Source organism: Nicotiana attenuata, unplaced genomic scaffold, assembly GCF_001879085.1.
Source record: "Nicotiana attenuata strain UT unplaced genomic scaffold, NIATTr2, whole genome shotgun sequence".
In the NCBI taxonomy this organism is placed as follows: domain Eukaryota; kingdom Viridiplantae; phylum Streptophyta; class Magnoliopsida; order Solanales; family Solanaceae; genus Nicotiana; species Nicotiana attenuata.
In genome coordinates this window covers 536,022-546,983 of record NW_017670577.1, presented here as the reverse complement: position 1 = coordinate 546,983, position 10,962 = coordinate 536,022, and the positions used below count along the sequence as shown (strand labels likewise).

Genomic DNA, 10,962 nt, shown 5'->3' with positions numbered 1-10,962 from the left:
CATTAATGTATAGGGATCCTTTAATGGAATTATCAACGTGAAAGTGCTAAAAAGGTAAAAAAAAAAATATGTTATTTTTGAAATAAACAAAGCACAACATCATTTATGAGAATAGTTTTTAAAAAGGACCAAGCATGTAAAAATCTCAATAGAACAACTACTGGCCCATTTGCAAATTCACCAGACAGCCCATTTTATTAAAGAATTTCAATCTCCTAAGTTCCAAAATTAATTTCGAACAGATCTAGTAGGGTTTTAGCGTATTAGGGGTTTTCCAAGAGAAGGGAAATATCCTGCTACCAAGACTCAAGTAGTCACTGAAATCCAGATAAGGTTCCAAAATATCCATAAAAAATTCCATATAGATGCATTTCCATTGAAATTGTCTCCATCTTTTTCTATGGCTGCAAAATTCTCCACTGGTCTAGACATCCATTGCAGTATACCTTACACCTCAGACACAAAGCTGCCTTATGGATTTTCATCAAGATTAGCCATCAAAAGATTGACTATTCTTTGCAATTCTACTTCCAAATCTCCAAAACCTCCACCAAATGTTGTAGATTCTCCAGGAAAAAACCCATCTCTTTCTGAACAGCTAAAGCCACTTTCCAACACCATTCTTGATGACCCACCCAACCAGGCAAGAATTCTTTCTAAGCCAAAGTCCACTTGGGTGAACCCCACCAGGCCTAAACCTTCTGTTCTATCTTTACAGCGTCAGAAGAGGTCTTCTTACTCTTACAATCCTCAAATTAGGGACCTTAAGAAATTTGCCAGGAGGCTGAGTGATTGCCACTTCTCTGATGATGGTTTCTTGGCTGTTCTTGAAGATATCCCACATCCACCCACTAGAGTTAATGCTTTGTTGGTGCTTAATAGCTTGAGACCTTGGCAAAAGACTCTTCTTTTTTTCAATTGGATCAAGACCCAGAATTTGTTTCCCCTTGAAACCATCTTTTATAATGTTGCTATGAAATCTCTGAGGTTTGGGAGGCAGTTTCAGAAGATAGAGGAACTTGCTTATGACATGATTGAAAGTGGGATTGACTTGGATAATATTACTTATTCTACTATTATCACTTGTGCCAAAAGGTGTAATCTTTTTGACAAGGCAGTGGAGTGGTTTGAAAGGATGTATAAGACTGGTTTGATGCCTGATGAAGTCACTTATTCTGCAGTTTTGGATGTGTATGCTCAGTTAGGGAAGGTTGAGGAGGTGATGAGCTTGTATGAGAGAGGTAGAGCTAGTGGGTGGACTCCTGACCCTGTTGCTTTTGCTGTGTTGGCTAAAGTGTTTGGTGCTGCTGGGGATTATGATGGTATTAGGTTTGTGTTGCAAGAAATGAAGTCACTCGAGGTGCAGCCTAATCTGGTTGTGTATAATACATTGTTAGAAGCAATGGGAAAGGCTGGGAAGCCTGGTTTGGCTAGGAGTCTGTTTGAGGAAATGGTGGAATCAGGGCTTCGCCCCGATGCCAAGACATTAACAGCACTGATCAAGATTTATGGAAAGGCAAGGTGGGCTAGAGATGCTTTGGAACTTTGGGAAAGAATGAAGTCTAATGGATGGCCTATGGACTTCATTTTGTACAATACATTGTTAAGTATGTGTGCTGATCTTGGGTTGGAGGAAGAGGCCGAGACGCTGTTTGATGATATGAGGAGATCGGAGCACTGTAGACTTGATAGTTGGAGCTATACAGCAATGCTTAACATATATGGAAGTGTAGGAAATGCAGAGAAAGCTATGGCTTTGTTTGAGGAAATGTCTAAAGTAGGGGTTGAGCTTAACGTTATGGGATGCACTTGTTTGGTTCAGTGCTTTGGAAGAGCAAAAAGAATTGATGATTTGGTTAAGGTGTTCGAAGCTTCAGTAGAGAGAGGAGTCAAGCCAGATGACAGACTTTGTGGTTGCTTGCTCTCGGTTGTGTCCTATTGCAAGGGCAACGATGCAGATAAAGTCCTTACTTGTCTGCAACAAGCTAACCCAAGATTGGCAGCCTTTGTCAAGCTGCTAGAAGATGAGAGCACCAGCTTTGACATTTTGAAAGAAGAGTTCCGGTCCATACTGAGCAATACATCAGATGATGCCAGAAGGCCCTTCTGTAATTGTCTAATTGATATATGCAGAAACAAAAATCGCTCAGAGAGAGCTCATGAGCTTCTGTACTTGGGAACCGTATATGGACTATACCCAGGTTTACATACTAAGACACCAGAGGAGTGGCGATTGAATGTCCGAGCACTATCAGTTGGTGCAGCTCATACTGCATTTGAAGAATGGATGGGAACACTGGCTAGAATTGTGCAAAGTCAAGAACCCTTGCCAGAAGTGTTATCGGCTAACACTGGAGCAGGGACTCACAAGTTCTCACAGGGTCTGGCAAATGCCTTTGCTTCTCATGTGGAGAAGCTATCTGCTCCCTTCAAACAGAGTGAAGAAAAGGCTGGTTTCTTCATTGCAACTCGCGAAGATGTAGTGTCATGGGTACAATCAAAGGCTGCTGCAACTGCATAGATCATATTTCACCTAGTTGTGATCAGTAATTAGGAATATGGGTTGTAATAAACTTGATTGATGTATGTTACGTAACTGAAACTACGCAGCCATTTGCATTTAGAAAGTATTGAACTTATATGCATAAAATATATCTGGTGTTCCTTTCCTGTTGCCGCATTTGTATGACGAATTTTACACAAGGGTATGAACAACAATTCTCTCTTCTTTCTGTAAACTGCATTGGTGGAAATCCACCTCCAAAATACAGATTCTCGCCTAAAGCTCTGTGACTAAGCCACCAACCTGATTACAAGCACTTTGGCTCTAAAAAGTAGAGATGAGGAGGGACACAAAAAAGAAAAGAAAGAACGAAATTGAATGAATGAAAGTACCCTCTATGCAAAATCTAAAAAGGAAATAAATGAAATGATCCTGTTTCTTTCTTTTTAGAAGAGCAGTCCCAACTACAGAAGTTCTACTTTCAGTGAAGTAAACGCCCACTGAGCCTTCCCCAATATCTAGCACTATGTTTGGCTGTTCGTCAAGAGGATAAGCAGACCACTGTGCTTATGTTGACTTCAAACGATCCGCAAAACGCCCAAAAAATCCAGCTTCGTGGCTGTTCCCAAGATCTCAACTCAAAAAGAACAAAATTGCAGCAGCACACTATACATGGATAACAATTCTGGCACAGATGCCAGCAGTAGTAAAAACTCAGAGGTATTTGCCTGACGACTTCCAAATTCTTCCTTCAAGAGATATCACCATAACAGTAACATCGTCATGGTACTTCCTGCGGTCTCCTTGAGGGATATCCAGCAATTCATGAAAATCCATTCCTGCAGACAAAAATTAAATCCACTTTGAGAACAGGTGTCTGGCTTGTCCTAAAAAGATTCATATAGACAGCCCAGCATATGATAACCATGATACCAAATTTGATTACACTTTTTTTTTATTGGTCCATATTTGAGTAGATTTACCCAACCACTAAGATCTATGCAAGGGCATGTAGAGAAAAGTAGTAAGTATGAAGCTGCCAAGAATGTTATCATGACAGATGGAGCCTAAGCATTTATTAGTCTTCATATTCCATAGCTTTTACGAAACTTAGATAAGCATGCCACTAATAGTATTCCAGAAACCCAAGAGTGCGCACAATTGATAAGTGAAAGATGAGCTTAGGCTTAAGAGTGGGGGCATATAACTAAGATCACAGCCACAGTAAGCCTGTGAAAATAGCTGCTAACTACCTTGTATCACTGCAATATATTAGAAACATGCATTCGGCATTGAAAGACGGCTTTCGGTATAGGCTTTTTGGTACTAGCTTGAGGAAGAGAAGGGATTTACTATATATAAGTAATGTTGTTAGGTAACGGCTTGCGCTAAAGGAACTGAGAGATGTCACGATCTTTAGTATTCCTGCTATCCCAAAGAGCAGGGAAGTAAAGGGGGAAAAAAGGTGAAAGGAAATTTCTCAAGTGTTGCATAGCTAACGGAAATCACATAAGGAAACATAGTACTCTAAACCTCTTAAGTTTACTGAGTGGGCCAAAGCCATTTGCAGCAGAAGACATGGTCATGGTGGCAAAGTGTTACCACCAAACTTAAGCATGAAATTAATAGAGGCAGGGCATAAACTAAGATCAAAGCCCTAATAAGCCCGTGAAATAGCTGCTACATACTTACAACACAACATATTTGAAACATGCATTCCTTTTTAACACAACAAATGCAGAGGTGAAGAGATTTCTAAGCTGTTGCATAGCAAACACAATCATAAAAGGCGATATAGTACTCAAGCTTCAAATATTTGAATACGGCCAGACCCATTGCAGCCAAAGGAAAGGAAGGATTTGACCATTACTGTAGTAATAACACATTCAAGCATATGGGTAATGGGTTGCTTGATGCCTTGTAATCACACTATCGGCTTTTCCAAAAATATTAGTTAGCTTTTTTTGGTAGTAAAAACAGGTGAAGCAAACACTTCCTGAAAACTCAAACAGAGTTTACAAGCACAGCTTTTGGGAAGCTTCTGACAGATGCCACCAAAAAACAGCACACAACTGCATAAGTTGCAGAATGCAAGTGCAAGGGAAAAGGGGAAGACGTTCAAGGCCTGAAATTGGTTTATTTCTAAATTTGGGATTACAGTTTCCTGGAACGTTAAGCAGAAGATGTGAGCTTGCTCTCATTTAAAAAAGAAAGAGCCTGGGCTTTTTCCACGGGGCAAGGACCATCACTAAGAATAAATAGCATCAGTGGAGGAAGACCCTTTTTTTCTTTTGTAGGAGACATCATCAATACTCGTCAAACCCAACCATCAAGGTGAGGTATGATTGGTTTGAGCAGACCTGCTCCATATAGCTCTATGATTTTTGTAAAATAGTTCAAAACAATATTTTAGAAAATACGGGAATTTTATAGGTAGCTAATTCCAAAACTAATCAGCACTGCAAATGATAAAAAGAAGCTTTTCAAACCTAGAGAATATTTTTTGCCATCGGTAAGTAGAAATTAAGCTATGGCACAAAGTTAGCCGCTGAATTAAAACTAAGCAATATTAGACATAATTTAATGTGACTGCCTACGTTATCCGAATGGTAGAATTTAGTTGTCTCCACCTAATAAAGTGAAACATCTAACAGATAACAGCAAGATGTGTAAGAGGACCAAAAGATCTGACAGATTTTGCAGATAAAATTTTCATGCAAGAGTTCAAGCTACTCAGCAATAAATAAACATCACAACCTCCATTGCATAGCGAGGCATAAATTACCAAAAAATGGAAGGTTACATTTTATCCTTAACTCCACAGGGAGAATGAACAGGAATATTACCAGCTTTCTTGGCTGCACGGAACAAAAGCTCCTCAATCAGGTGTTGAGCAGGATCCCCATCTGGAAATTTCTCCATGAAATTCTCAACAAGAGAGACCACCTCCTCATTGCTCAAGTATTGGTATAGGCCATCAGAGGAGAGAACCAAAAACTGATCACCTGGACAGAGTCTATGGTGACGCAACGAAGGTGTACAAGATATGTAAGGAGCATGGCCAATGTACACATTCCGAAACATTTCTAGCAATGCATCGTTGAATTTAGGCTGTACGAACATATAATCGAAAATATTATGGGGATTAGCAACAAAAATGTAAAAAAAATTATGTAGCTCAGAGTTATTCATCCCAAAAACCGAAAGCAAATATGATTCAAGTCTCTGCATGAAAAATGCAAAGATATGTATCACACAGCAGATAGGAAACATCAAAGTTGGCAGTAGCACAAGATGGCAATATGTCAAAGAGAGTATACTGTATGCTGTTCCAAAAGATATTATGTGCCTCCAAACTGTGAAATTTGATGTAGAGGAGATTTTGGGACTAAGCGCCAGGATGAAGAAAGAGAAATGAAATACCAACCTGTTTGAGGAAGCCTGCACCGAAAGCACGAGTGACCTTCAGACGACCTTTTACTCTATCATTAACAATGCAATTGCTGTCATCTGGGTGCTCACTCTTAATTCTAATAATTTCCTGATATTGTCAAAGGCAAAAAATCAGTTCAAGAAGCAAAGCTTGTTAAAGCATAAACAGAAAGATATATGCTATAAGCATAGCAGTAATATTATAGTAAAACAGCATCAGAAGATTAGTTTCACCGTTAATGTTCTAAAAACATAAAACTAACATAGCACAATGTCGAACATAAAACATCCACCTCATAGCAGGCGGGCAAAGGGGGAAGTCACCATACTAACTCTTAAATGTATGCAAGTCATATTAGGAGAGGTAGACTAATGAGCACAATTTGCAGAGTCTATAAAAGCATACCGTCCTGCTTCCTTATCTGCAACCCTTGTTTTTCCGCTTTTATTTTTAGATTACAGCCTGGCATATAATGCTCTATTTATTTTCTCCACAGGATAACCACGCAAGCCAACTTTCACGGGATTGCATCAACAAATCTATTCGTGTATAACAGAGGTTCTCTAAATTAAATTGCACAAACACATGCTGGTTCGCTTGAATAATGCAGACCTCTGGTTACTGGAGCAACATATCCCACTGCCTAGCTGGCAAGGTTTCTGCTAAGTCATCCAAAACTTCATTGTATTTGTTGTGGACCTAATTTAAATTAGTGGAAGAGCCCTTCTCCGAGGGGGGGGGGGGGGGGGAGGGGGGATGGATGAGATGCGCTTAAATCGAGTGATATGGATAGGTGAGGATTCATATAACCGACCTCAAATTGCTAGGAAATAGAGCATAGTTGTTCATGTTGTTGTTGTTGGAAGTGTCCCTTCTCTAACTGCTTAAACTTTTAGGCGAAGCGGTTAAGGCATCCAGTGATATTGCAAGAACCGGAGCCCGTTTTAAAAAGCGGGGGTACCAGCTTTTACCTGGGGCAGGGGGGCAAGTCTTCAGATGTGGAGAAAGCACCACTAATTTTCTACGCTTAAACCCAAAAGTTACACTTCCTCCATTCAAATTTATATGAAGGTATTTGACTGGTGCAAAGCTTATGATATTCATTTGACTTATCTAAAATATTAGTAGTACTAGAAGAAAAATAAGTAATGGTTAATAATTTAGTTTGATAGAGAAAGCATTGGATCAAAGTTATAATTTTGAATAATTTAATGGAAAATCTTGAAAGTACTGAAATTTGGATAAAAATTGAACAGTGCCAAACATTCAGGAACGTCCCAAATGAAAAGAATGTCATACAAAATTGAACCAGAGAGAGTAATAAGAGTAAACAAATCTGAACTATATTATCAATATATAGAATTGAAGAAAGTCTAAGGTAAACCACTTGTTCTTTTGTTTTCAAACATGGAAAGTCATTGCTGCTCATATTTTATCTTCTTCTTCACCTTATATTTTATTCTCTGTTGTCATTCACTCATTCTTCTTTTCCTTTCTTTTATTATTTTTACACTTGTACTTACCTTTAATTTTAATGGAAACTAATAAAATCCATATATGCAACGAGAGGCCCATAACCAAAGAGATCAATAAGGCGCTAACCAAGGAGACCACTACATTAAATCAACCAACTTGCAACCAAATACTATTACAAGAATTATTTATCTAACGTTAAACGTCAAAACATTTAACCAAGCATCATAAGTAACTGACTGATTAATAGAAGGAGAACCGAGGAACCTTACTTCTTCAATACTAGTACTATGATCAGTGGATAATTGCAATGCAGTCAGCTTCATAGCCTGAACAGGTGCCTCGTTTGTCACCTTAGTCTCCTCATTGCAGGAACTTGTGGATTCTTCAACAATTCCGTCAATAATCGAGCCGCCATTACACCGACCTTTGGGTTCTGAAGCAGAACTAACCTCGTCAGGCTCATATTGTGCCACAATAGCACGACTATCTCCTACATTCATTACATACACATCTTCATCTCTCATTAAAGCAACCAACAGACAAGAACCCATTAGTGCAAGCTCCGGATATCGATCAAGAACTTTATCTGTCAGATCCAAATACGCCAGCTCAGTAACTTCAAGAGCCCTGGACATTGCCCTCAAAACCAACTCATGATCAACCGGACCCATCTTTCTCCTCCTCTCGCTTCTACTAGTCATTTCCTCCTCAACTCTATTCTCCTCCTCCACTTCGACTTTCTCCTTAGCTTCCAATCCAAATTTCCATGGGAACAATTTCTTACTCTCTTTATGCTTACTTAACAATCCATGTTTCAACTTGGACAACAGCAACGACCTCCTATTAACGGCTGAACCTGCATTATTTACACTTAATGCATCATCTACTGAAAATGCAAATCTATCTGAACCTGAAAGATCAAGCCCATCTTCCGTTTCCTCTTCTGCTAAAAATTCCCACAATCTCCTCCTCCTAACTTCTATCTCCCCTGATTGAAACGTCACCTTCTTTGACTGCCCTCTATCCACCTCATTCTCACCTTCTTCTACTCCACCAACCTCTCTAATAGTTGCCTCAGGTGCTGGATTCGAATTGGGTATGCTCGAATTCTCAACAATCACTTCATTTTCAGAACTTAGAGTTCCTGCCCCTTGTGGGTTGTTACTAGTATCATCACTGTCCCAAAACAAACCCTCTAATTCTTTGTACATAGCTTTGTAAAGATTACTCATCAAGAACTCAGGGGCATCAGGGCCATTAAACCCATCATATATCCCAACAAATAGCCAGCCATGCTCTTCCGATACAACCACATGCACACGATCCTCCCCCGCTTTACCTAGAGCCCATTGGACATTGGATTCATTGCTACCCATGTCCGAATCACGTGTACACTCTGCTGCTGCCGCGGCCGGAATGTCCTTTCTGAAATTCCTCACCGGCACAACCCACGGCCGTTTCTTCTCTGAGAAATTTCTGTAGAAGGCTTTTCTAATTCCCGAAATGCCCTTCTTCCTCTTCTTTTTTACATAAACGCCACCCAGTGGAGCAGAGAAGGGTACTTGGTTACCTCCGCCGCCGTCTGAGCCGGCGGTAGCGTCAAGCGGACCGGACAGTGCTCCACGCTCGATCGGACCGGACATGAAAAAAGCCCTCTCCATTGGACCGGACGGCTCGGCGCCGACTCCGCCTCGAGGCACCGGTTGAAGCGGCAAAGCACTAAACGACGACGTACTCTCGAACCCATTTACAACACTGCCCCTAACATTATTAAAACCCACAACACTGTCAGTGCCAGGGGCATCATCGTAAAAATTGTCAAGTTGAAGGACAGTTCTAGGAGTAGAAGTGTTAGCACTAACGGAAGCCCCAGAAATGGCACGAAAACCGGTTTCAGTTGCACCGGGTGGTCTAGGCCTCGGAAGAGGAGGAGGAGGAGGAGGAGCCGGTTCATCAAAGCGTAACGAGTGAGAAGGCGAAACAAATCGATCTGAGTGAGTGGGAGAGATAAACCGAGCGGATGACCTCACATAACAGAAGGAATGGCCCAGGGTTTCATCAAGCGGTTCACTCCCGGTGAAGATCACCTCCGGTTCACCCCGGTTCACCGCCGGGTTAAAACACGGAAACAGTTGTGAAAACCCTCCTCCCATCACATTCGATTCATTTCCCCTCCCCCCACCCCCATAACTCTATATACAAAATATATATATGTTAGTTCCAACTCAAGAAACAAAGAGAAACCTAGTGAAAATGGATAACTGGGTTTTTGTTTTTGAAATAGAGAGATATATAGTGAGAGAAAGCTATATGTATGTAGAGTTTTAGAGAGAGAGAGGGAGAGGAGTAGTTTTTTGTACTGTTTTTGCGGGCTGATGAAGTAAAAGGGGAATATAATTTGAAAAAAAGGAACCAAAAGAAAGAGGAAAAAGAAAAGAGAAGAAGAAGACGACTGCTATTTTTTTATTTGTTTCAGTTTTTCATTTCAAAAGGAGCAAAAAGCTCGACTATACGAGCTTGGGTAACTTCATATTTTCCGTTGCAACTCCGAATAAATTTGGTAACTTCAATTTATTAGAAATGATTTTTTATAGATTTAGTTGAGATATAATAGATAATCTCTGTGCCAAGTATATATATATATAATATATATATATATATATATATATATATATATATGTGCACGCATAAAAAGTCAATTATGTATTGATGAATTACAATTTACAAAAATAAATAATTTTAGTAAGAATTAGAGCTCACACGAACTGCATATTTTATTTTCAATATTTTATAAAAGTAAAATCAAGGAAAATTTTCACTTATACTTATATGGTGTGTCGGGAGGTTAATACATTCTTTCCCTCTTTATTCCTTAGATTAATCTACCCTTTATTATTAAGTTTTCTTTTTTTGTTTGTTTTAATTTTCACCGTCTTTTCTACTAACATTTTCTATATTACATTTGTGTCTTCCTGCTTTTCTTTTTTCTCACAATCATACGGTTACTCTAGGAAAAAAAATTTGCTCCATTTTTCATGCCAAAATTTTCTACAAAATTTCAAAAATTTAGTTTTCGTTATAAAACAATAAAAGAAGAAGAGTATTGGAGAGAAAAGTAGGGAGAGAGAATTTTTATTGATTTGGGATGAATTACAATGGAATAGAACCCTCTATTTATAGGGAGAGGTTGACTTAGCCACAAAGTAATAAACCCAAGAATCTCTCTAAATATGGACATTCACCATAAATAGGATTCTATTTATAACACTCTCTGTGAATGTCTATTCAACAGATAATGTGTCTCGTTAAAACCTTAACTAAAAGAAAACCCAATGGGAAAAAAAATTCTAGAAAAGGAAAAAGAGTACACATGTTTAGAAATGCGCCTATTGGTTGCCTCGTTAAAAACCTTGCAAGGAAACCCAGTGGACAAACTGTAAGGAAAAGGAATACAACGCGTATAACTACCCTCGACGAGAGCATCAATTACACATACCTTAACGTCAATTGTCATTCCTAATCCTTGTGTCACCACTCTTACTAAAGAAAT

General features: G+C 39.3%; 2 protein-coding genes across 3 annotated transcripts; one reads left to right on the top strand and one right to left on the bottom strand.

Moving 5' to 3' along the window:
* Positions 1-221: 221 nt before the first annotated feature.
* Positions 222-2,652, top strand: LOC109241167 (pentatricopeptide repeat-containing protein At5g46580, chloroplastic). Its single transcript, XM_019407888.1, has one exon. It carries the CDS (start codon positions 401-403, stop codon positions 2,519-2,521), a length of 2,121 nt encoding a protein of 706 aa, XP_019263433.1. The 5' UTR covers positions 222-400; the 3' UTR covers positions 2,522-2,652.
* Positions 2,653-2,877: 225 nt separating this feature from the next.
* Positions 2,878-9,946, bottom strand: LOC109241166 (protein phosphatase 2C 29). Of its 2 annotated transcripts, none has more exons than XR_002070196.1 (4): positions 7,682-9,946; positions 5,931-6,044; positions 5,350-5,508; positions 2,878-3,342 (listed from the first exon to the last, which is right to left on the bottom strand). XR_002070196.1 is itself a non-coding variant. In XM_019407887.1 (4 exons), exons 1-4 carry the CDS (start codon positions 9,563-9,565, stop codon positions 3,218-3,220), a joined length of 2,388 nt encoding a protein of 795 aa, XP_019263432.1. In that variant the 5' UTR covers positions 9,566-9,943; the 3' UTR covers positions 2,878-3,217. The 2 variants fall into 2 exon arrangements, 1 of the variants encoding a protein (XP_019263432.1); XM_019407887.1 differs by having other exon boundaries at positions 5,350-5,614; positions 7,682-9,943.
* Positions 9,947-10,962: the final 1,016 nt, after the last annotated feature.